Source organism: Tachysurus fulvidraco, chromosome 20, assembly GCF_022655615.1.
Source record: "Tachysurus fulvidraco isolate hzauxx_2018 chromosome 20, HZAU_PFXX_2.0, whole genome shotgun sequence".
Lineage (NCBI taxonomy): Eukaryota > Metazoa > Chordata > Actinopteri > Siluriformes > Bagridae > Tachysurus > Tachysurus fulvidraco.
The window spans coordinates 7863061-7890295 of NC_062537.1; the positions used below are offsets into that span (position 1 = coordinate 7863061).

Here is a 27235-nt window from a genome sequence, read left to right on the forward strand (position 1 = left end):
TCACTGGGTCAAATCTGGAGATTTGTCCAGGCTGATAATGACTTTAAAGCTGAGGTCTCAGCAGGAAGGATCTCGATTGGCCCTGGCAATATGATATCTATTTTGCTATGTTATCTATACCTCCATTCTGCAGAAGTTGACCCCTTTGTATGAGACTGTAATGACATCCTCTTTGGTTTGGGTCCTTTGGAGCAGGATATGGGTTGATGCTCTACTAACCTGGGTTAGATGTTGCCAAATATGGTTAGTGCAATCTGCCCTGTCCTGATGGAACTGGCCTTGTGTGCCAGGGTCACATGATGCAAAGTTAGGAATCAGAAAGCAGAACAAAAAAAATAACATAGAACCTTCATGTATAAGCCACTTCATGTTCCCTTGGTAAGTGTCTGATTACACCTCATCTGTCCCATAAAGCAAGGAACCAAGGTCTTATAAGTCATCTCAAGACCACAAGCAAGTTTCTGTGGTTTTTGAATTCTGTACAATAGGACAGATCAGAGGCAAAGGTGGAAATGGGTATAATCAGTGTGGATGCCAGTCATTGGCTTGTGCATCTACCACTAGAAAGATCTACCACTGGCAAAAAGGTCCAGCTACACCCAGGTGTAGAAACCACTCCTCTGGATGCAAGCACTACCTTAACTATGCATCCACTTGATGCTCGTAACTGTGTGACCATCAGACCACTATACAGCCCCAGTAGAAAGATGCCAGTAGAGAGTGAGGAGATCTCAGGAGTTTATGAGATCTTAGAGGCTGAGCAGTTCGTCCTATGCTGCTCTTATGCAAGATATAGCTGAGGGTCATGACTTTTTCTGACCAGACAAATACTTGGCAATGACAGGACTTTTTAGGGGCTAGATCGTCTTCCCTTAGTTCAAGCTGGTTGATGTGTTCCTCTGTTTAACCAGAAGACCACAAACTCACTCACCACACACGAAGTTCTGACTGAATTTGCTGTCCCAGATGGACAGTTCCAAGAACCTCACTAGCCTCTCATTCCAGAGCATCTACTGATGTGTGTATCTGATCACAGTGCATCATCACTCTATAGTGTGAATCTACCTAGTGTGAATCTACCTAGTGTGAATCTACCTAGGCTGCCAAAGTGGTCCAGGACATAGACAAAAGATATGCCACTTGTTCTAGAGTATCTTACAGCTCTGCTTATGATCCTAAGCTAAAATGAGTATCTCTGTATACCTCGGCAAGTAATAATGCTACTTTTACACACATCTGAAACCTTTCTGCAGGTTGATATCAGTGTATTTGAATCTCATTACATCCTGGTCCATAAAACTGCAGGAACATGAACTCCTGAAATATCAGTTTAAACAGACAGACGCACGCAGACACACTCACTAAAAATCCTTTTTAGGAAAAATGATTGCTCAAGCTCGATTTAATTATGACCCTGTGCTCCCTTTCGGGACAGCTTTTCTGACCCTGCAGTCTTGAGTGGAATAGAAGAGCTATATTGCCTGAAATACCAAAAAAGTAAGGATGTTGATGTTGTGCACTGTGCTGAAAGCTGCAATCTGACTGGGACTTTTGTTTGTGTAAAAAAGTGAAAGTGCTGCCCTGAATATGTAACCGCTAAGAAAAGAACAAAGTTTGGTGATTGGTAGAATAATCCCAGAGGGAGACAATAATAAAAGACCATATAATATTCATTGCTTTCATTTAGAGAGATCTGACATCAGGCCACACTTTAGTCTCACACAGAAAACACACCCAATGTGATGTAAACCTCCACATCATGTCTGTTCGTAAGGACTGTTACCTACAGTGTAAACTTTACAGAATTACGTAGATGATCAAATATGAACGGAGAAACCGGTCTTTCTCCCTAAAAACAGTTGTGGCACAAGGACGTTCTGAGCAGTAGATCTGTGCCAACTATCTGCTGTATAAAATATCTTCACAGCTCATGCATTTCATATGCACAATTTTAGCAGTTATTAAGCAAGTCCTTGGTGAAGACTAGCGAATATGTTCAGCTTAAGATTAGAGTTAAACATGTTTGTAAATAGAATTTAACCATATGAATTTTCTCTATAGTGCGAGTAGATGAATTATTACTGAGCAAAATAATGTGGTAATAAGAAAAATGTTTCTAAAGCTTTATAGTTCTAAATAACAACCATTTATGCTCCAAATGTGCACTTTTACCTGCAGTTCAACAGAAATCCACCCAAATCACGTTCTTTCAAATACACTGTGTTTAAAATTTTTGATCTCCAACAATGTTATGATTCATGTACTGTAGCTGCAGAGCAATTTGTCTGTACAGAAATAACACCAATCAGTGTGGGAATTGGAACGAACTCAAATAGGCTGTTTGTTCACTGTGCTGTTGTCTCCTGTCATGTTTTTCATATTTACTGTGTACAGTAAGTTTAGGAGTTGGCAGAAAGAAAAAGATGCGAACAGTTATTCCGTTCCTAACAGTGCTTCTGGAGCTCAGTCCTATCTACAGTATGTGGACTGAATGAAAGGTCACTTGAGGTACACACACGCCACTTTTTCCGCTGCGTCATGTAAACTCTGTATCCGCTTGCTTTGCTTGTGGGCTTACTGTCAGGTAAAAAAGAAAGCACACCCTGTTGAGTTCTTGAAGACATTCAAGAAAAAAAAATTAGCATGTCTTAAAATGAGCTTAATAGAACCTCAGATGAACAGACCACCACATGACACTACACCATGGCATTATTTATTTAAAAAATGAAGCAAAAATGGAGAAGCCGTGTGTAAAAAAAAATAAGCACACCCTTACTGCTTCCATAGGAATTAAGAGGGTAGTAGCAGCTAGGTGCTGTTAATCAAATGCCCTTGATTAATTGTAAGTATCTTTGGCAATTTGCCGACCGTGGAGCATTCAGGTGTGTTAACGCAATGGCAAAGAAGAAAGACATCAGCTGCTGTTAATGGCCCAATCTGGAAAGGGTTTTAAGGCCATTTCCAAACAATTTGTAGTTCATCATTCTACAGTGAGAAAGATTATTCACAAGAGTTAAACATTTAAGACCTTTAAGGGTGCTTTCACACCTGCCTTGTTTAGTTCGGTTGAATCGTACCAGAGTTCGATTGCTCATTTGGTGCGGTTCATTTGGGCAGATGAGAATGCAGCAATCAAACTCTGGTGCGCACCAAAAGCGGACCAAACAAGCGTACCGAGACCTCCTTGAAGAGGTGGCCTCGGTACGCTTTCTAACGAACTCTGGTACGGTTCGTTTGTGGTGAGAACACGGTCCGAGTTCGAATAGACATAACTGTGAGTTTTGCGCATTATTGGACTAAACCAGCTGCCGTAGTGGGTCGTTGGCAATATTTTCGGAAGATGAGCATGTCACAGTTTCGCAACAGTAATGCTGCCGCCTCCTGAAGTGTCTTGCGATGCGTCTTTGCCGTTTGCGGTGCATTAAAATTATATTTTCAAGCCGCATCCGCACTTCATTCTGAAAATTAAGACTTTGCATAGAATGCTGTATACAAGCGATGTAGTAGATTACAACCACGAACAGAATTGTCAGTCGTCAATTGTATGCTGTATTTTCCTCTTTTTGTTTACTTCCGGAGTTTCGTTGAAATTTCCCGCACGTTTATTCTGACCAATCAAGAAGCATTTTAGGAAATACGCTCAAAGACATGTGGCCAATGAGTGATGTGGATGTTATCACATGACTGCATTTTGGTTCAACTGGTGCGGAACAGAACGATCAGTGTGGTGTGAAAAGGAACCAAAACTGCTAAAAAGCTACAATGTATCATTTTTTGCTTTTGGCCCGCACCAAATGAACCGAACTATAGATGTGAAAGCACCCTTAGACTCAAGTTGCCAAGATTGAACGTTGCAGCAAATTCACCCAGAGTTCAGACCATGCAATGCTCAGAGATACGTAAAACCATTGAGTTCCAAAGGGCGCGCTTTCTTATAGACCTGACTGTAAATGCCCCCTACAGATAACATTACTAAATATTTAAATACATCAACAATATTCTCTTTATAATTTTTAATCCTAATATGGTAATATAGTAACTCATTATCTCAGAGCAGGTCATAATTCTGATAGCAGACGTTTCAGGTGTGTTACCTTGTATCCAGGTCCCAGCTGATGAATGGCGAAGATCTGCGCTGGGTTAAGTGCCTCGCTGAACACATACACTGCCCCAAGCTGACCGCAGAAAACCCGATTGGCATCAGCCGTCTCCGAAGAGCCAAGGAAACATTTATCATAACTCTGGAGCGGAGAAAGGGGGGGAGAAGAGGCGGAAAACAGAGAGGTGGGAGATGAAATGGATAGTGTCGGTTTATCTGGGCATCGGTTCTGCTTCCTGTGGAGCCTTTTGAATTTACTCTATTCCTGTGTGCTTTCACTCTTGGCTACATCACATGTACACAAAATACACTAAGACAGTGATTCCCAACCCCCGGTCCCCGGACCAGTGCCGGTCTGTGGACAAGTTAGTACCGGGTCTTGAAATATTCCAAGAATTTTTTTTTTATAATAATAATAATAGTCTTTTTTTAAGTGCTATGACATGTCATGTTATTTAATCCAAAACATAAACAATAAATAAATTAAAATGTGTTTCTTTGAGCGCCTTGCGATTGCTTAGCAACGTGTCGTATCTGAACGGACTGCAAAAAAAGCGCGGTGCACCTGACGTGACCGAAGTATGTGGAGAGATGAGCGGGCCTCAGCAAACTTCAACGGCTAATTTCATTGTGGGCAGTTCTGGTAAAAGGAAAGTAAATGACCAACTCGAAAATAGCGAGAGAGAATAAAAGTCAAGCTTCAATCGTAAAAACGATACCTCATACATTAGGTATGGATTTACGACAACAGGCGATTCCGTGGCGCCAAATGCGGTGCGTGTTATTGTTGGTGAAAAACTGCAATGAAGCAGTCAAAACGTCAGCGGCACTTAACCACCAAACACCCAACTCTCAAAGACAAAACGGAGGAGTTTTTCGAAAGAAACGTGAGTTGGACGCTCAGCGGCAAGTTTTGATATCCTCAACATCAGTCTGGTATTTTTTGAAATAGCTTAATCTCTAATTTTATACTTTTAAAACTTATTGGCTGAAATCACTGTGTGTTTGCTATTAGTGAGTGAGTGAGTGCTGCATAAGTTGCTTTTGAAGTAGACCTAACTGTATGGGAGAAAGGGGAAACATTTTGTGAACCGGTCTGAAAGTTTAAAAAGATTGGTACAGTATATTCCTACAAGTTTGTTGCCACCATGTTCATTATATGCAATGAAATGATAGGCTGTTACTGTTTTACACAGTGATATGTTCCAAACCATGCATCTTAAAATTGAGGCATTAAAATTGACAACTGGTCCCTGGAATTTTTCTTTTATGAATAAGCCGGTCCCTGGCACAAAAAAGGTTGGGAACCCCTGCACTAACACACACACAAAATAGTACTGATTTATCACTCCCTGCTGCAGCAGAATCAAGGCCATCATTTTTTACTCTTTGTCTTTGCTGGTTCACTTTTATCCTCAGGCAGAAGTACTTATCTAGAGTACAGGCGCTAATCAGAGTGAAGACACTCACATCATTGGTGTTGACGTGCCAGGCCATGTCGCCGTAAGACACCAACTGGCCGTTCACGTAGCAGCGGATTTCACTGTTCCTCCAGCGGTTGTAGATGTGCACAATGCTGATCATGTACCACTGCAAAACAGCAACGAGACAACATGAGGGCAATGTAGAGAAGGACAAAGACAAGACAGTGCTCCATTTCACACACCTTAAAAGCCTCACCAGCTTTCACAGGTCTCATCCATTGTGTCAGAGCTGTTTGGATTCCAGACGTTAATGTGACTTGACAACAACTTCTTTGTTTGATTATGTGATGGATAGAAACCTGATTTATGATTCATTTTGCTGAAGTACTTCCTTTTAGCTTCTTGTTTCAAAGAACGTGTGTTTCTGCCTCCTTTAATTTGAGAAGGTCTTGGATCAAATCCTGATGATCATGCAGAAAGCTTACACATTTTGACATGGTATCAGATCTTAAAACATTATGTGATGCTGTATACAGTATTCTTGCACTTGTGTTTTAAGGAGTCTCCAATGCTCCACAACCTCCTTTCCTTTCCTTGTGCTCAACTGTGTGGGCATTGCATAATGACTTGCAGAAGCATCTTTCTGCTAAACAAAGGGTCACCATTTTAAAAAGATTAGGACGGACCTTGTGGGATGCTTCTATAAGCTCATAACGGTCTGCAGTACCAGCTGTGAGTCCAAACACTTACAGTGTAGAGTGTAATTAGTGTGCAGTTTTTAGTGGTGTCACAGCGAACACTTTGTGTTTTAAGGACTACTTTCGAAAGCCTGACTTTATTTTATGACTTGATTTTCTTGCCCAGCTTAGTTTGTCAGCTGCCTCACTTCCTGGTTTGGTTTGAGAAATCAAGGTTGGCAGGAAGCTCTTTAAACTCAGAATTAACTCTCAGAGGGCAACATCGATGTTTTTCCCAGTGAGACTTGTTTATTTTTATTCTCATATGATATGTATGCAGCATGAAGCATGCTGAAGAGCTAATCCCATTACACCATTACAGAAAAAAAAACCTGCCTGCGTGCTGTGGGTTTTAATGCCGCTGTGGGATGGTGATATACGAGCTGATGGTTATGTTATGGCCACTCGTATTTAAACAGAAAGTTTACAATGGCAGCAGATTGAGACGAAGCACCTGATGTGAGTAGAAACACATTCTTTTTCAATTGATTCTGAATTTATATAAGCTTTAGTTTGAGCATTGTGGCTTTTAGCATTCTCACCCCCAACCCCAAACACCCCCCCCCCCAACACACACCCACTCACACACACCCACTCACACACACAAGGAGCGGTTCTGATTGCCAGACAAGGTAGCACACTAATTAGGTGAGCAAGCTTCACTGTTAAGCAGAGCGCACAATCCACCAGCCTGCACCAGCAGGATGGTGTGTGTGTGTGTGTGTATGTGTGTGTGTGTGTGTGTGTGTGTGTGTGTGTGTGTGTGTGTGTGTGTGTGTGTGTGTGATTCTGACTGTCAAAGCTGGGAAGTCTTGCAAGACTCTGTTCTCTACCTCAGAGCAGCATCTGCAGAAAGCACAACACCTAAAGTCCCTGTCTTGTTTAAGATTCGTTTCAAACTGAACAATGCGTGTGGCTGGACTCTGAGGCGGAAAGCTGCTCGGCTCAAAGGGAAACCAGATAAAGCATGAGAAAGCCAAGAGAAATCAGGCAGTGTGTTGTACTGCATTGTGCTCAAATTCATTTTGGCTCTTCATTTTGTTTCTCCTGTTTCTGCACCACCCTTATTTTGTAATTGATTTGGGGAGAGAGAGAGAGAGAGAGAGAGAGAGAGAGAGAGAGAGAGAGAGAGAGAGACAGACAGACAGAGAGAGAGAGAGAGAGAGACGGCAGAGGTTTGGGGTAAGTGCAGTCTCCTGTCCAGCTGCAGTCCCTTCATGGCGTGCTGAGAGGTAGAGTGTGAACACCAGCATGTCACCTGCACTGCTGCCAGGTCTTCTCTCTGAGCGCGTGCGTGTGTGTGTGTGTGTGTGTGTGTGTGTGTGTGTGTGTGTGTGTGTGTGCGCGTGTGTGTGAGAACATATGTGTGTCTGATTTAACACTCCAGATGGATCCATTCACTATGTCCCAGCTTTAGGGAAAATTAACCAGGATTTTAATTCTTAAAAAAAGAATCTTGTACAAATTGAGTGCACTGTTAAAGCTCCCTGTGTGTGTGTGTGTGTGTGTGTGTGTGTGTGTGTGTGTGTGTGTGTGTGTGTGTGTGCGTGTGTGTGTGTGTGTGTGTGTGTGTGTGTGTGTGTGTGTGTGTGTGTGTGTGTGTGTGTGTGTGTGTGTGTGTGTGTGCGTGTGTGTGTGCGCGCGCAAGCTCTTGCTTACTGTATGTCCCCGTTTCATTACAAATCAGAAAAATCTTTACTTTTGTATTGAATGAACACATTTCTTCCGTATTGAGAAATCATTTGTTCCACTTGTCTTTCAGTCCTTTTTTAGCTCTCTCTCTCTCTCTCTCTCTCTCTCTCTCATTTTGTTTTCTAACACCTTCATATCTATTTATTCTCATGATTCGATTAAGATCAATATTTTCTGTTTAGCTTTTGGAAAATCTAACCCTAATGACTCTGACCTGCTCAAGTGCTGCTTCCTATCTGAAATGTTCATGTGATCAATAAGAATGAACAAAACAGATCATACATCAGTGTAGTCATTATGAATAAAATAAAAAAATAAATAATAATTTTAAAAAAATGTAAGATGTCAAGGACACAGTTCACCCTCCTACCCTCTGGAAAGAGCTTCAGATGCCTGCAGTCCAAGAACAGCAGGCCAAGGAACAGCTTTTACCCCACAGCGACTCCCTACTGAACTACCCCCACCCCACCATGCCCCACACCTGATGAACCCCTCAGAACTGCAGTATATCACTGTATATAATCTCTGTGTATTCAGAAACATTCCCTATGAGTTTTGTATGTGTGTATGTAAAACTGTATTTTGTTGCCTTGTATCCATGTACACTGACAATAAAGATGAATCTAATCCAAATGAACACTAAACAGTGGCTGGATTGTGACAGAGACAGACACTTCACCATTTTTGTTCTACCTAGAAACCCTGGGGTTGTGTGGTGAGTGCTACATAATTTAAGCCCAGGATGAGGGCCTGCATTTCCTCCTGTTAGAGGACAGTGTTTAGACGCAGGGTTTAACTCAGGGTTACGTGACTGACAGCCAGGGCTTTGATTAAGAGGTACTGTAAATTTCACACTGGGCTGAAGTCAAACTGTATGCTTCACAAATCTACAACAGGTTAATAAAAAGGATAACAAAACAACACCTTTTTAAATGTTTAAGCTTAGTACTGTTCTGATCAGCTACTGCACACAACAGATTATCAGACAGTTAAAAGTGAAAGAAAAAATAAATTGCACATTATTTACTTCTCCAGCAACTTCTGCATATTCAGTCCACATTCAGCTCCAGAGGGCAACATGATACTTTAAAAATTCAGGGGGGTGTAAACTTTTGAAATATAAAATATTGCGTTTCATATTTAATTTGTTATGCAGTACTGCCCTTCAGAAGCTCTGGGAGATATTTACATTGTTCAGACAAAATGAAAACACTATAAATAAATCATACAATAAATAATTTATGCTGATTGTCCTGTTTGAATGTTTACAAAGTTGATTTAAAGTTTCTCACTTGTTCTTAGTGTAAAAAGTTTCATCTCAAAATCATATAGTTGAATGTGGGGGGTGGGTGGGTGGGGTTAGTGGTGGCTCTAGAGGTTAAGGCTCTGGGTTGTTGATCAGAGGCTCAGGGTTCAAGCCCCGGCACTGACAAGCTGCCACGGTTGGGTCCTTGAACAAGGCCCCTACCCCTTATTGTGTCTTATGGACATTTTGCAGATTCTGTAAGACTTATGAAAATGTATGACCTCAACTATATTTTCCCAAAAAAAAAAAAAAAAAATCTATTAAGCTATAAGCTGCTGCTATCTACAGTGAAGCTCCAGAGCACATCTCCACAGCAGCACCTATTTCAGTCACTGAGTATTTGCCTGAGAAGTAAGATGCTGTGTATTTTATAGACCAGTATTAATAGTGTTAGGGAAAATGTATTTTCTCCAACGACTCAACCAACATTTTTTATGGAAAAAATTGACAACGGTAGAAAGTGTAATGTTTTGAGGACATTAAGGTGTTACAGAGTGGACACGTCTCACCTTCCTGGGCTGGAAGTCGTATTTCACGCAGTGTTGAAAGCCTTTGCCTTTGGACTTTAGCGACGTCACGATCAGACAGTTCCCCACAAAATGAGCAGAGTATCCGATCCCTTTGCTCGTTCGGAAACTAGGAGAGAATGCGTGCAGAGTGGGAAGAGTACACAGAGTTTTTAAAACATTTCAGATCACCACCACATTGGACTTTTATTCCCAATAAATTCTAGATGCAGTTTGTTCCCCAGCTGACCAACATCATCAGCAAATCATTATTACGAGCCTAAATCATGTCTCCTGTGTTAAATGTGAGTCCACACCTTAGATCTGAACTCAGAGTGGATTAGATCAGAGGAGTTGAACAGTATCACAGAACAGTATCACAGCATGGAGGACATGTGCAGGAGAAGCTGCTGCCTTCTGTTGATAAGATGACAGACTATCAGAGCTATTTCTATTCTTATTCTCTCTCTCTCCTACACCGTCCCTTCTTCTCCCTTGATCTACCCCCAGTCCCCCCCCATCTCTCACTGTCTCTCCCTCCCTTCCTCATTCTCTTTCTCCCCCCTCACACTCTTTTGCCCTCTCTCTCCAACCCCCCCCCCTCTTCCTCCTCCCTCCATCACTCCATACAGTTAACCCTCACCGCACCCCTCTCCTCCCCCCCAAGACATTAGCAGCAGATCCTTTAAGTCCTTTGAGTTGTGAGAAGGAGCCTTCATGAAGCTGACATCAACACAAGTGCTTGATCAGATCGAGATCTGGGGAATTTAAAGGCCAAGTCAATAAGTTGAACGCTTTATCATTTTCGCAGCAATGTTTAGGTGGGTGGAACCCAAGATTACCCAGCAGAACATTGCTTAGAGCATCACACTCGCCTTCTTCCTGTAGTGCATCCTTGGTGCCAACTCTTCCCCAGATAATTGGCACTGCCATCCACAACAAGTAAAGTAAAATGTGATTTATCAGACCAGGCCACCTTCTGCCACTGCTCCATAGTTGAGTTCTGATGTTCATATGCCAGCTGTAGGTGCTTTTGGTGATGCATGGTGTGTTTTGACATGCTTCTGTCATAGCCAGCAATGACCTTTTCAGCACTTTGTTATAGTAGCTCTTGTGTGGAATGGAATCAGATAGATTCCAGAATGGAATCAGCCACTCATGACCCTGTAGTTTCCTCACTGCTTGTACTTCGCTGGACCACTGTTTGCCTACCAGGAAAACCCCACAAGACCTACTGTTTTGGAGGTCCAGTTAGTGTTGATCCAGTCATCTAACCATCTCAATTTGTCCCTTGCCAAAGTTGTACAGATCTTTAAACTTGTCCATCTCTTCTTTCAACACATCAACTTTGAGAACTGACTTGTTGAGTTTAACAAAATATTTACTTAACCTGTCAATGGTTTTAATGTTAATGTAGGAAGATGAATTCTTTCTCTCTCTCTCTTTTACACACACACATACTTTTATCATGCTTTTATATATTTTGCATGACGCACGACTGAATCAATACTGCATTTCAGAAAAGTGTAATTGTTTACCCCTCAAACCCAGTTCTTAATAAATAAGGTTAAAATCATTACATTACCTCTAATGATTGTACACACCGGCTCAAGGACCTCTGGGCGAGTTGTTAATCAATATAAGCTAATACACTAATGAATTAGAAAATCTCAATCCTGTCTTTTCGACAGAATAAACCGAAGGCAAAATCATAAAATAATAAATGATCAAATTCACAACTGAATGAACTCAATAACCAGCCAACAAATCGAGTGTAGGCTGTCTTTACATTGTGAAAATATATAAGATTACCTTTAAATATGTGATATATGTGGACAAACATTCACACATTAATAAAGCTATTTTCTATAATAAAGCTATTTATTTTCTAATTAAGCTATTTATTTTACTTGTAGGAAATTAACTGAAGGCAACAGTGTAATTAAATAAAAAGGTCAGTATTAATATACAGGGACTAGGAGGTAGTAAACAAGAAACTGATGGGTTTCACCTTCTAGCACAGAGCTTTTCTTAGTAGCAACAGATATAGCCTGACATTGGATAAAATGAACAGCAGGCCCTCTGAGGCCGAGCAGGAGAGTATGCTTTAATCTTATGTGTGTGGTCCATTCATACAGGTTCCGACCCTTGAGATCAGCAGTGTTTATATTTTAATACAATGATTTACAATTATCATGAGAAGCCTAGACCAGGAAAGTCATGGATAGCAGTACGTACCAGTATAGGTAGGGTTTGTCCTTGTCTACATTGATGTTGTTCAGAGGGTCCATACGGAACCATGTGTTGAAAGTGAAACCGTTCTGGTAAGGCCACTTAGCAATGGGAGGCAAAGCAATGGCCTAGATAGAGAAGCCATTATGTATAAAGCATCAAAACACACACAGAAATAAACACAACACCAGGGTACTGTCAATACTCAACATGTAGCATTTAGAATCCAAGACTCATCACTTGAGATTGATTACTTGAGAACGTACGTCTAGAACATCCCTTTCATTTGTCTTCCCTTCACAGCGTCTTTCAAAAGTATTCACAACCCCATCCATCCATCCATCCATCCATCTACACAGCTTATCCTATTGGGTCATGAAGAACCTGGAGTCTATCTCAGACTATCTAAGCACAATGCAGAATGGACTGGACATGATTATTAAATAAATAAAGAGTTGTCAGAAAGTGGTGGCCATGATGAAGTCATGTGACCATAGGGTAGTTTGTTTAGAGCCTAGCTTTAAATTTTTTTTTTTTTTAATTCATGATGATTTAGAAAAGTTCTGTTCATCTGTAAAGAGTTGAACAAAAACAAGTAATGTTTCATAAAGGTTTGTTGGTCACAGTGCTAAGTTTCTGCAATAACCCAAAAGCTAATCCTGTTGGCTTTTTGTTGAGGGAACCAGAGGAGTGATCACTTCCAGACTGGGCTACAAAAATACACCCTCCATGCAGCACTCAATGGAATTAAGATCACAGCCACTGTGGGTCATTTACCTTTTTGTTCATAACCCACAACAATGTTGCTTTGGCCTTAGGATCATGGCCCTGCTCAGAAGGGAATTTTGTACTCCTTTCTACCTTAATCTATGCATTGTCATTACTTTCTCTCTAACTTCTGGAGAATGTCTTCTCTTTTTTCAGTTCCCTTCAGATTTGCAGACTAATGAGCCTTCAACAGCAGAGACTGTATGCAGACAATGTGGCAGAACCTTAATAATTCACAGCTAGATGCCAATGGTAAGGTAACTGTGTCCTCGTTAAGGCAATTTCTTTCACTGGTATAAACTGGGAGCTTCCACAGCATGGGGATAATTTTTTTTTTATTTGTCTTAAAATAAAATAAAAATAAATAAAATCCAGAATGAAATTTCAGTGTGTTATTAGTACTTTGAGAAAACGGGTCAGGGGTGTGAATACTTTTGCAAGGCACTGTATAATAGGGAAGAACAAAAGTACGGTCAATCTGACACCTGTTTCTGGGTTGAGATTAGGTGTAAAGATTTGAAGACAAGCTATGAGGAAGAGGAGGAGAGAGATTGTCTCACCGCTGCACTGCGTCCTGGGAAGTTGAAGAAGGTATCTGGGCCGTGTCTCTGAGGCATCTGGTTCAGGACAGAAAGCAGTTTGATTGCGTGCCTTGGCTGCAGAAAAAGACAAAAAAGAAGGCAAAGAGGAAACAGAAAAAAGTCGTTTAAAAGAGTGATAAAATGATAAAAAAAAAAAATGATATTTAATACATTTTCCTCTCAACATCTGGTGATTTAGAGGTTCCCCCTGCTGCACAGCGGTTAGCAGTCTGAGAGGGTGAAGTGTAACACATGCTTCCTTCAAAAGCAACTACCATATCCTTCCGAACTGCCACTCACAGAGAGCACTCACTGCCCAGTTAGAGATAGCATCATGCTGACTGACAGAAAAGAAGAAAAGAGAACTCAGATTCTTAGATCCTGGTCAAACTTGTAATCTTCCAACAATGTAGACGTTTTAAGGAATGGAAAGCAGGCAGGTGATGAAGTCAGAAATACAAAAAAATAATAATAAATAATAACATAACAGAAGAAAGTGGAGCAATTCAGTAAAAAAAAAGAAAAAGAAAAAAGAACAGTCATAGTCCGTACACACACACAGTGCAGTGAACTTTTCTTTGCATATCCCAGCTTGTCAGGAGGTTGGGGTCAGCGCATGGATCAGCATGATGCTACAGCAGCCCCCTGGAGCAGAGAGCGCTATAGTCCGACTCAAGGGGCTGACAGCAGCAGCTTGATGGTGCAGGGTCTTGAACTACCGTCATGTTTGGTAATGGAAAATAATCCATACACAGCTATGACCCCAGTGTAAATCCAAACCTTATCTAATCAAAGGTCTGTCCATCATGCCTGGGCTCGCTTCAGGCTCTGTACATCACTGACGTCAGTCCTCGAGACATTTTCTGTGTCTGTTCCATCCCTCAGAGATGCGGAATTGTCCAAATGACGATCCGTGTGCTGAGTGGATAAATAGATGTTGGAGGAATATAAGCATTTTACTCACCCATACGCCATTATCTCCTCTCAGCATGCTAAATAGCAGCTTCAGCTCTTTCACTGTGATACTGTAGCTGGCCAAAACCCCCAGCATATCCACCAAGAGGTCTGAGAGAGAGAGAGAGAGAGAGAGAGAGAGAGAGAGAGAGAGAGAGAGAGAGAGAGAGAGAGAGAGTGTGAGTGAGTGAGTGAGTGAGTGAGAGAAAGAGAGAGAGACAGAGAGAGATACAGAGAGAGGGGGGAGGGGGAGAGAGAGAGAGAGAGAGAGAGAGAGAGAGAGAGAGAGAGACAGAGTGAGAGAGAGAGTGAGTGAGTGGAGGAAGAGCGAGTGGCGATAAAGATAGGGAGATGAGCCCGAGCTGACAGAGGGGCGTGGGTCTCTTTGTAGTGATCTCTATCGCGCTCCCTATTTATCTGAGTTCCAGTGATTTCTTTATTAGAGCGTTATTTATCACTCTATCTGGCTACTATAGCTAGGTGGTCTCTTTGCGATGGGCTCGTGATAGAGTCTCGCGATCGAGCCATAGATAGAGATCACAGGACAGTCCTACCGAGATCGGGGGGAAGTTTTAGATGGGGGTGACCGCAGACAGACGATTGAGAGAGAATGTGTGTGTGTGAGAGTGAGTGAGAGAGTGTGTGTGAGTGAGTGAGTGAGTGTGAGAGAGAGAGAGAGAGAGAGAGAGAGAGAGAGAGAGAGAGAGAGTGTGTGTGTGTGTGTGTGTGTGTGTGTGTGAGTGTGTGAGTGAGAGAGAGAGAGAGAGAGAGAGAGAGAGAGAGAGAGAGAGAGAGAGAAACACACAAAGACAGAGAGACAGGAAGAGAGAGACAGAGAGACAGAGAGAGAGGGGGGAAGAGAGAGAGGGGGTGACCGACAGAGAGTGAGAGAGAGAATGTGTGTGTGTGTGTGTGTGTGTGTGTGTGTGTGTGTGTGTGTGTGTGTGTGTGTGTGTGTGTGTGTGTGTGTGTGTGTGTGAGTGAGTGAGTGAGTGAGTGAGTGAGTGTGTGAGTGAGACAGAGAGAGAGAGAGAGAGATACACACAAAGAGAGAGACAGGAAGAGAGAGACAGAGACAGTGACAGAGAGACAGATAGAGAGAGACAGACGGAGAGTGTGTGAGTGAGTGAGAAACAATCAGAGAGAGAAAGAGAGAGGAAGAGAGAGACAGAGACAGTGACAGAGAGGGGGGGAGAGAGTGGGGGGAAGAGACAGACAGACAGAGCGAGAGAGAGAGAGACACAGACAGTGACAGAGAGAGAGAGAGAGAGATACAGAAAGCAGAAAGAAACAGAGAGAGACAGGAAGAGAGAGACCGAGACAGACAGACAGACAGAAATAGAGAGAGAGAGGGAGGGAGAGAAAGAGAGAGATGTGTATTAACAGATAAAATAAAGAGTTTTACTGGAACTACAGTTAGAAACACCACTGAATGCAAGTTTAAATCACTGCTTGTCTTTTCCTTCCTAAGAAACTTTGTCCTCATAAATAATTTAGGACAAATGTCCCCCTGTGTAAAATTACAACATGCTATAATATTACAAAAAGGCAAGAGATTTTATAAATGTGTTAAAAGGTTAAAGTTCAGTTTGTTTTAGCAGTGTATAAGACATACACAATCAGTTGTGTTGTCACTGCCATTGTCCTGTGTCTCCTGCCCCAGCAAAGGCTGCAGTCATGCGCTCAAAACTACAACAATAACTATGTTGTTAGTCACTTGAAGTAGCCAGCTAGCTTTGGACATATAATCTGTAGTTAGAATGTTCTAATCCCATGTGAGCTGCTGTGATTTACCCTAAATCTATACGAATAAGAGACCCAGGTTTAAGTGTATGAAGCCCCATGATGAGCAATAACACAATGACATAAAATGGATATATGTCTAATCAGGACAATTTAGCTTCACATGCAGCCTGTAATGCTGTAAATGTCATGCAGGATGCCACACTCTGGTCTTTGTGCCTGACCTTTAACCTTACACACCACCTGTGAGACTTCCTGATCCTGGTAAAGGTCTGCTTGATTAATGCAGCATCAAGAAAGGCAAAAATCCCACGTCGGCACGGATATGACTCGGTGATGAGCTTTAAAGGTTCTGGTTTGTTGTCATGTGCATAAAGAGTGCTTTAAGCTTCTATATACTATAACATTGCTAACCTAGAAACTTTGAACCCACGGATGCACTCTGTATGTTCATGATCCTGTACAGTGCAGGAAATTCACTTCGAGGACTGTTCAGACAGGATACTGATATTTTAATCCTGCTTACAGTCCAACGTGATTAAAAGATTCAGACCAGCGGCATTTAAGTAGTAACAGAATGTTAAATCCATTAAAACAGTCTGATGTTGACAAAGCTTCAGATTGATGGCAGAAGCTCTGGACACCAGAGCAGCTTTCCAGGTGGCGTCCCTACAAAACAGACCTGTGTGCAAAGCTGAGCTGGCACCAGCAGTGGGCAGGAGTGGGCTTGGCCAACCCAAATATGGGTCTTGCCCACACACTCAAATAACACAGAAAATACCAGCATGATTTCTAAATTCTGATTGGGTGGGTGGCTTATAGCTAATGGACAATAAACTATCTGCCCCACTCAATAAGAAGCCCTGAATAGTTAATTGCTACTTTCAGTTCCACACACTTACAGGTTCCAGCACCGTACTGACTCTTTTGAAAGTTTACCTACTTTTCTCAATTTGTGATTGTTGCACAGCAGCTAACGAAAGCTCATAATGGGAACAACAGTAAATATTAGGTTTTATATTATGTTGATATTAATGTTATTATATTAACATCATAAATATGTTATTTTGATTAATGTTACGTGCTGCGATGTCTCTGCTGCTAGCACATCATCGGATACAGCAAATTCCAATTGCCCCTTCACAAGCACTGTTCCTCCCCAGTCCTCAAAAATTGCCCCAGCAGACCTCTAGGCTATTTCGGCCCCAGTTCAGACGGTTAGTGATTTGAATAACGACCTAGAATAGCTTGAATAAATAATAAATAATAATAAATATAAAAATGTAAATAAAAAATAAATAATAAATTGAATAATCTTAGAATTATTAATTACGTAAAAGTGTGCTTTCTGTAATATATTCCACTTCAAATCCTTCCAGGCATCATACATGACTAAGGCTGCAGTACTCTATTCTTCAGGATGCATGCTTCTGTTTACGATGACGAAAAGTGGCATGTAATGGGGTTGGTGGGATCTTTTAATCGGGGTTGCCCACCTCTTATTTGCACCAGCCCACCGTAATATAACTGGCTGAAACCGGCCCTGGTGCCATGACAGATGGGAGATGATAACGTGAACATGATTTGGAAAACCCGGCCTTAAGGTGATCCTCATAAACACTTGTTTATGATGATATTATTGTCACAGCTGAAATCAGGACAGCTTGATTCTTCCGTGAGAGAAGTAGAAAGATATGACTTTTTTTTTTAAGTACATCAGGAAAAAAAAAAAATCCTGAAATCCTGTAGACTCCAACCAACCAGATAACGGTGTTGAAAATCCTCATTTTTTGTACTAAATGCATTCAGCTGATGGTTTGCTTGAGTGATGTCTGAGGCTGAGACTATTTAAAATCTGTAGTTTTGTATGTATATGTTACGACAGCAAATAACTAAAACCTACAGGCCGCTGCTGTAATTATAAAGCTACAGGCTCTTAAAGTATAGAAATAAAATAAAAACAGCAGAGACTAGAGAATCTTTATTCTATTTGCACTATAAACTACACAACATTATGTCTGACTTCATTCAAGTTTGGGGTTTTGGCTTAGGAATGTGTATAGCTGCTTATGACAATGTCTAGTAAATGTAAAAGGAATTGAACTATCTCTGTTTCTTCATTATAAGCTGTTTGGCCACAATGTCAAATGATAAAAGCACCACACAAATAAAACTAAACTGAAATTGAACTGAACAGAAAAAAAACATGACTATTTCTAATCCTTTGTATTAGCGTGAATACAGAGTCTTGACTAAACACCAGAAGAAACCTGCTATAAATCCTAAGCAGACTTAAACTAGCTGAGCACGCTGAGCACTAGTACCTGCGATCATGTCGTCAACGTTGCTCATCTTCTGCAGCACCTGCTGTATGAGGCCCACCTCGGTGCAGGTCTGCAGGTTGCGCATGCTCTTGCGCAGGATGGCCGTGAACATGCTCCAAATCTCAGCCTGGCACGTCACTTCGCAGTGTTCCAGCAGCTCCACCATGCATGTGATGCTCTCCGCATCCTGGATAATAAAGTTCATCTCCAGATCAAACTCACCACCAACGAGCTGAGGAAAAAAGAAAGAAAAAAAGGTGATGAGAATAGAAGTACCGGCTTGAGAGGTGAGAGAGTAGATTCTTTGATGACTACACAGATTTAAAAGATTGATGTATCTTAAAAAGTGTATCAGCAAGACACAGTTGGAAATTTGAGTGGTTTATTTAAGGTCTACAAGTAAAGAACTGAGATAATGGTGTATAACGTTTCCTGTTGGACTCAGCACCGAGGAGGAAAAGCGTACTGACAAATCTGAGCCATGGCTCTGCAGCAAACAATAATCAATGCCATCGCTCTAGTAGCTCAACAGCCATGAAATTGGCTGGTTCAAATGCAAAAGCCCTGCACCTTGGAGCAAATGAGAAAAAAACTCTCCAAATTCTCCAGAATTGATATCGCAGCCAAGGAAACGAATCTGCACAAAGCCGAGCCGAGCTCGACTACCTCAGGTTTCTTCTTTTCAGGTCGTATTCAACGTGTCTCCATTAATCCAGGATAAGTCATTACAACTTCTGCCAATAAAGAGAGATAATGAAATTTTCCACAAGTTCTGTCCAATTAACACATCAATAATGCAAGCTGGTAGCTGTGGTGAATGGCCTGAGGTTGTCCCTGCACGCTGTGATTTTAGCCATGTATACACTCAGGATGTTTATCAGAATAACAACAGGAAGAGTGGAAGATGTTATGAATGGCTCTGACTTACAGAAAGACTTAAATAACCTTTCAGAGGAGTGAGATCTTAGAAGTGCCAACTCATTTTATATACTGGGAAACATTGCACTTGTCAAGTAGGCCTGACCTTTAGTTCAATAACTCAAACATACAGTAACACCTCCTCTTACACGTCTTGTATTTAATGCCGTTCCATCCTGATGCTCGACTATTTTGTGGTTTCAGTGTTGTGCCTAAAGTGAAATGCCCTTAACTGTGATATCCATCGATCAGCCATAACATTAAAAACACCTGCCTAATATTGTGTAGGTCTCTTATCCCTTGTGCTGCCAAAACAGCTCGCACTCTACAAGACCTATGGAGGTGTGCAGTGGTCTCCTGTGCCAAGTCAAACCCTTAAGCACTTCTCTCAAGTTCGTCAAAACAATTCATCTCACATCTTGAGCCTTGGGCAGCCATGACCCTGTCACATTTGATATCTACTGACCAATGCATACCAGTAACATCCAACAAGTCTGGCCAGCACTTGTTAAATTCACTCAGGTCCTTCCACATGCCCATTTTTCCTGCTTCATCACATCGTCTTTGAGAACCGACTGTCAATTAAAGCCTGATATATTTCACTCTGTGACTGGAACGAAATAATCAATGTTCTTCACATCACTCACCAGTAGTTTTAAGTGGTTCTGGCTTATCATTGTACATCATATAGCTAATTATTTACAGCAATAATAATAATAATAATAAAGGAATACTAAAAAGAACTGTTTTTTTTTTCAAAACTTTAGTTTAAATTAAATGTATTTTTAAATGTATATGGTGGGACAGAATAGGTCTATAGCACATATACCTGACACCCCTGTGTGTGTGTGTGTGTGTGTGTGTGTGTGTGTGTGTGTGTGTGTGTGTGTGTGTGTGTGTGTGTGTCCATGTTGTAACACTCAAGCCACAAATACCCACTAAAGTCATCCAAGCCAAGGATAACCACTCCAATGGATTACTACTGCACCATTACCCCTCAGTGGCCATTAGTGAGCAGAAAAGTAACTGCTGGATGCTTAACAGTCAACAGCACACGCTTTAAAAGAGAAGCTACATGTTAATATGCCTCTCATGAAACACATTATATGTTGATAAATACAGCACGGTGTGCAATCATGAAGATATATTCTCATGTGGTACAGAAGGTATTAAGAAAGATGCAGGAATCCACAAAAAAAAAGCTTCAGATATAGCAAATCCTGAATAAAACATACCCGCAGGCTATTGGCGGCCTGATATACATGTAAACGCACACTATTCACTCGGAACAGTCAGTAGCACATCACACAATAATGGAGAAGGATCATAGCAAGCTTCTTTACCTCCTACACACACACAAAGATATGGACCAGTGCTGTACGTATAAAATATAAAAAGAAATAAAAATAGCCACATTTCTATGTACATCACACAGCAAACAGGAGCTTTTAAGTGCAGCCAGACATCATTAGGAGCTTGTATGAAGAGGAAACCGAATATCTTTTGGTGTGAATCAACATTCCTGGACCTGTGGGGTTTAGTGCACATCTTGTCAAACACGAGCGATTCAGCTTCGGTTCAAGGGCTCGCTAACGAGCTGATGACCCCATTCAGGTTTGATAACAGTTTGTTTTCATTCTTTAGTCAAGGTTGCTGTAAATCTGCACCGTGTGTAATTATATCCTTTCGGAATAGAGTCTGTCAAAGCATGAGCTGTGAATAACTAGCCAAGAGGCCTGTGATTTCTATATATTCTACTGTATATAACTAACGTGCTCAAAAGTTTGCATACTCTGAAATAAATAGTTAAACACTGCAATTTATTTGGGAAATATGACTGATGATTATTTAAGGATAGTGGTCACGTGAAGTCATTAATTATCATATAGTTGTTTGACTCCTTCTTTAAACCCTAAATGATAACTGAAATCATCTAAACGACCTTGATCAAAAGTTTACACATCCTTGAATGTTTGGCCACATTATAAACACACAGGTTAACAAACAGGGGTTTAAATGGCTATTAAAGGGACGTTTCCACATCTGTGACTCATTGTAATTGTAATCGGTGTCTGTGCATAAATAGTTTCTCAGCTCATGAGGTGATGCACTAACTTGGCTGGATACTGCACCATGGGGAAGAAAAAGAACTGCCAATGGACCTGCATAATAAGACTAAGACAGGAAACGGATATAAAAAGATCTCAACACATGAAAATGCCAGTCAGTACTGTTCAAACTCTGATAAAGAGGTGGACGATTAGAATTCTGTTTATACCAAGCCACAATCAGGTAGACCAAGAAAGATTTTACCCACTACTGCCAGAAGTATTGTTCGGTATTGTTGTTGTTTCAATCACAATAAGGACATACCTGAACACAAAAGACATGCATGGTCCGGTTGCCAGGAGAAAGCTGCACGTGGGACGTACTTGGATGGTCCAACATGACAATGATCCAGAGCACAAGGCAAGTTTGACCTCCAATGGCTACAGGTTAGAGGGGAAATTTGCCATCACAGTCTCCTCAAAATCATTGAGTCACTTTAGGGAGATCTCAAACATGCAGTTTGTGAAAGACAACCAAAAAATGTACAGGAACTGGAGGCACTTTGGCAAGAAGAATGGGCAGCTATACCGCCTGAGTGAATTAAGGACCTCATGCACAATTCACAATTCCAAAAGACTGCATGCCATCATTGATGCTAAAGGGGGCAATACACAGTATTAAGAACTGAACGTACACAAACTTTTGAACATGGAATATTTCTTTATTTTACATTTACAGCATTTAGCAGATGCCCTTATCCAGTGTGACTTACATTTTATCGCATTTTTATACAACTGAGCAATTGAGGGTTAAGGGCCTTGCTCAGGGGCCCAGCAGTGGCAGCTCTGTGGACGCAGGAATCAAACTCACAACCTTCCGATTGGTAATTCAACACCCTAACCACTAGGCTACCACATCCCATACCACATTTATTTTCTTTTTTGTAATGTTTTGTTTGATGATTGTTCCATTCTGTTACACCTCACATTGTTCCATTCTGTTATGCCTCACATATTAACTTGAGTCCTATAAGAAATAACATCAATTTGTTTACATTAATATAACATCAATTTGCCTTCTTTAAAAAAAAAGGTCCACATCTTGCAAATTCTCCCAAGGCATGCAAACTTTTCAGCATAACTGTAAATAGATTTATTACAGAGTTCTTATATTTAAACCTGTTTGTTTGGTCACTTGACTTGAATAAGATTAACTCAAATTAACTCTATAAATACTGTCACTGTGAACATAATACATTCTGTTAATATTATTATCCAAAATATTATTGTACACATTTACATAATCATAAATAAATAGATCTGAGGGACTACATGAAGTTTATTCACAGATAAAGGGTCAGATAGATAGATAGATAGATAGATAGATAGATAGATAGATAGATAGATAGATAGATAGATAGATAGATAGATAGATAGATAGATAGATAGATAGATAGATAGATAGATAGATAGATAGATAGATAGATAGATAGATAGATAGATAGATAGATAGATAGAACTCCCACTCGATAGATAGATAGCTTTAGTCATGCCATACATTTTTTTGAGCTCTTATGCCATGTTGATACGCACTTTAACTCACAGCAACAAAATGACTGGTCATGCTGCTGATTTCCGCCGACATGACCTCCAGCTACCGCCTGATATGGCGACTAGATGTGGGAGCGACACCCACTGCTGAATTTTATATATAAAAGCACCAAATCTCCCTCCAAATGTTTTCATTTTAGCAGCAAGAAATCTGTTGTGGCGTTAGTTACACCTCCTACTGAGAAACGTTATTGCTATGGCAACTAGTAAAAGCCTACCGACCACTTTAGAGTACAGCAATTGGAGGTCTTGCAGGATAAAACCAGTGTGTGTGAACGTCGTTTTAGAAACACATCATGATGTGAACTCCCACTCGCATGCCATTTCATCTATGAAAGACTTTCCTAGCATGGCGCATATTTACATTAATTAGTTCATGGCAAAGCCACAAGACCTGCTACAGCAGGCACTGTATAACAGAGATGGCCTTCACCAATCATTTGCCACATCCCAGGCAGACCAGTTAGTATTTATCTATCTATCTATCTATCTATCTATCTATCTATCTATCTATCTATCTATCTATCTATCTATCTATCTATCTATCTATCTATCTATTCATTTATTTATTTATTTTAGAGATGAGCTAATTAATCTTCAATTGAGCCAAACACCAAAGTTTAACAAATAAGAGGAGGGGACTCTGATTAGCATAGCATCCAGACTAAGAAACAAATCCGATCAGAGTAAGAGTGAGGCGGATTTGAGAGGTGTATCGCTCGAGATAATAAGATCAATGCACTGTAACTCTGTGCTTCAATCGATACGTTTCCCCTTTTCACTGCTGCATTGCTTTAAGTGGCTTTGTCACTGCTGTAAAACTCAACACTGCACTTGGCTTTTAAACTCAGCTCTCCTCGTCGTCTCTGAGCGAGAGAGAGACCGTCCTGCTCTCTGCCGCATCCGATCGAAACTCCTGGGATTCGAGGAGCGTTACAGAGACATCGATCTCCAACAATGCAGAATTCATTAGCTGAAATTAGGCCACAGTCTTATTGTGTTCAAGCACAGTGTAGAAATTTATTTTCCAGCCTAGGTTCCTTTAAGATTAGCACAGAACTCCTCTAGCCTAGTGCTAATATTTAGACATTTCCACCAGTATATGTATTCGAGAGAAGTTAAAAAAAAAAAGAGGCCATTTCCAAGCCGTTTGTCATTTCTTCTGACACTACAGCGCACGCCCTAGTGGATAGGAAGGGGTTTGTACTGCTCCAAGGCAAAAATCTAACTTCCATTCAATGTTTAACGTGATGTTGTACGAGCTATAAGATGCCATGTACGTTTGGGGATAAAGCTTCACAAACACGTCAGAGCCACCAGCGAGAAATCAGGCAAACTGACAGCATTTAAAATGGCCCGGAATACCTGGGAACGTAGCGACAACGCTGACTGGAACAGATCCAGTGTGCAACTATAGCTCAAGACAGCTTGTCACAGGGACACAGATAAAGGTTCTGTGTAGCTCCGGATTGCTGGAAAGCCAAGAATGATGCAAAGGAGGGGCAATCTGAGAAAGTGACTAAGAGAGAGAAAAAACTCTGGGCAATCTGAGCAAAATTTAGAACAGCCACACAGAATAAAGTCAGCATACAACTTATTTATTTATTTATTTATTTATTTATTTATTTATTTAAAACTCAACTCAGATAAATGTTCAAGGCATTGAACCCTAAAGACACATGAGCATGTGGTACAGCATCAGCCAGCAGTCTAGAGATTACACATAAACGCCTGCTTCTGTATCAGAAAGCTAAAATTCTTTTCCTAAACCCGTACTGTGGGCCTGGTGTACAGACGTCCAATCAATCCATCCAGAAAATGTATTTTTGTGACTGTTGCAGCCAAAAATAGTTGATTTGCCAATTCAATGCCTAAATTTCAATGTGTGGAGTTTTTGTGTGTTTTTTCTCATTTCCTTCTTTATAATTACTACATGTATGTAATATTACTTTCTATGATCACGGTACACATTTTTGACACATGAATGGAATAGGCTTTTATCTAAATGTGTGGTGATGTCATCACACATCCTGTCCTATACAATAACCAAAGCCCATTCAGCCTATATTGAGTAGATCCTCTTCTAAATTTTAACAAAAGATATACAAAAGTTTGGAATCCCGCCACAATAAACCCAGGGTTAAATGGGATGTATTTAGCTAAGCAGCAGACAGATTCTACACGTTCTTACACACTACAGGTTTTGTTTGCTTCACACTCCCATTACTGGGGCCAGGGTTCGAGTCCCAGGCTGAAGAGTTTCAGTGTTGGTGGCAAGACGGGATAAAATGGGAGGGCTGTGTCAGAAAGGGTATGTGGTATAAAACTTGTGCCAAAAGAACAACATACTGTAAGCAGTAAAGTGCCTCACCTTTGAACCCGAAGCTAACTTTAGGGGTTGGTGGTATTTCAGTTGTTCAGGACGTTTTCACAACACACCTGTTCTATGAGACATAACATGCATGGTGTGTCTCAGAATAAACTGTGCCAGACTGCAGGTGTATGAAAACATCGTTACTTTAAAAAGCTGCTAGTCCAGCCGTTAAAACCGTGAATGTACAGCCAGTGACATAAGTAGTCAGCTCTCTCTAATCTTCTGATGACTTGTTAGAAAACGTCTCAGGGCTTTCTTAATCAAAACAATTTGTGTTACTTTTTTCATTGAGAAAGGAAAGCAATTAAAGCCAATTAGGTCTAGGAGGGCTGACGAGTCCCCAGGGAGAGCTGGGATGTCATCTCTCTCAGATGTGATTAGAAGTTTTTCAACTGCACATTCGTTAGGTCTACATTTGAAAAGAATGCCTAATATTCTATATGCCTGTGTAACACTGTACAGAAACTGTTCCGTCTTGTGTGTTTTCACTTGAACTTAATCTGCCTTCGTTACTGTTCCATGACACGGCCCGTAGCCTCAATTCACTGAGTGACTGATCTCTTTTTAGTCATTGTGTTGCAGACATATTTGCACTTGGATTGGAAACAGATAAAAATCTGAACAGGAGCAAAGCAAACCCAGAACTTCAGAGTGTTATAAATGATGGAAGATCAATTCCTAACTGACCTGCAGACAGCATTATAAGTACCATCTAAACTAGACTTCTGAAGCTAACATGATAAGCTAACACAAGCATAACCTCTGATGCTGTAACTGGTGTAAAATGAATAATATATAGTGTATATGTTTGTGGAGCCTCTTTTTAACCCCCTTACACAAACACAACCCGCCTGTAATTTCCATCATTTCAGGAAGTTTTATCTTCAAACATACTGATGTAAATATTTCAGACACATCCTCACTAAACGTAGCTTAGCATAGCAAAAAAAAAAAGACACCTTTAGTGATGCTAGTTGAGCTTACAGATTTTAGCCAGATATCTTTTTAGCACAGAAATAAAAAGATGTCTGTTTATATACAGTATACAAGACATCAGCCTTAATCTAAACCAGGCCTGACTGCGTGCCTCTGATCAGTTAGTGCCTTGAATTCATGGAGACATTTCAACAAATCCCTGGAGATTTTTTTTATTTTCTTCTTTCTTTCTTTTTTTTTTTTTTTTTGCAGATGTGTGGTAGTTAAAGCAAAATGTTAGTAATAATAATAACACTAATAACAGCATAATAACTGTTCTAAAAAGCACTGAGTGTGATGTCCTGAATGTCCCAAATGGTGGCGTACACACTATGCACTTACACTACACACTCTCTCTAGTGTATGAATTTTAGAAGGGTCTCAAAAAGAACGCAAATTTTTATTTCTGTTTTTTTTTTTCTTTATTTCTTTTTTTACTAACAGGAAGTAGAAGCCGATTCCCAGGAAAGGAAATGATGTCATGTTCAAATTCAACGGCAAACAGTCGTCATGTTACTTGCAGGTTTAGCAGCTCTAGCAGAATGCGGTATATTTATTAAAATGTTGAATAATAAATGACAGTGTGGGCTGTTTAAAAAGAAAAGAACTGTGACTGTTGAGGATATGACATGTCCAATATCCCACACTTCTTTCTTTTTTATTTAAAGAAGTGCATTTCTTCTTTTTTGGAATTTTCAGTATAAACCCTTTACTCCCACTATTTATACTACACAATGGCACAGAATAGTGTGTAAGTATGCGATCTGGGACAAGGTTGAGATGACAGAAACGTCCTTAAAATTGTCCTGAACTTGTACAGGAACTGTTCTACTTTAAACTTTAAAGATTTTACAAACCGGGACAAACCAGTGGTGTTGCTATAGGGTTGAAGGGAGATGAGGGTTTAGCCGCCTCAGACGATTCACCAACCGTTGTTATTATT

The 27235-nt window shown here is 40.7% G+C and overlaps 1 protein-coding gene across 18 annotated transcripts in view; it reads right to left on the reverse strand.

Annotated features, from left to right (window-relative positions):
• Nucleotides 1–27235, reverse strand: part of nbeaa (neurobeachin a) — a 167262-nt gene that overhangs the window by 70775 nt on the left and 69252 nt on the right. For all 18 annotated transcript variants that reach the window (XM_027138236.2, XM_027138270.2, XM_027138279.2 and 15 more), the window contains exons 2-8: nucleotides 18367–18598; nucleotides 14310–14410; nucleotides 13325–13420; nucleotides 12003–12124; nucleotides 9768–9894; nucleotides 5570–5689; nucleotides 4095–4241 (exon numbers count right to left, since the gene is read on the reverse strand). In XM_027138236.2, coding sequence (XP_026994037.2) covers nucleotides 4095–4241; nucleotides 5570–5689; nucleotides 9768–9894; nucleotides 12003–12124; nucleotides 13325–13420; nucleotides 14310–14410; nucleotides 18367–18598 — 945 coding nt within the window. The remainder of the gene's footprint in view (nucleotides 1–4094; nucleotides 4242–5569; nucleotides 5690–9767; nucleotides 9895–12002; nucleotides 12125–13324; nucleotides 13421–14309; nucleotides 14411–18366; nucleotides 18599–27235) is intronic.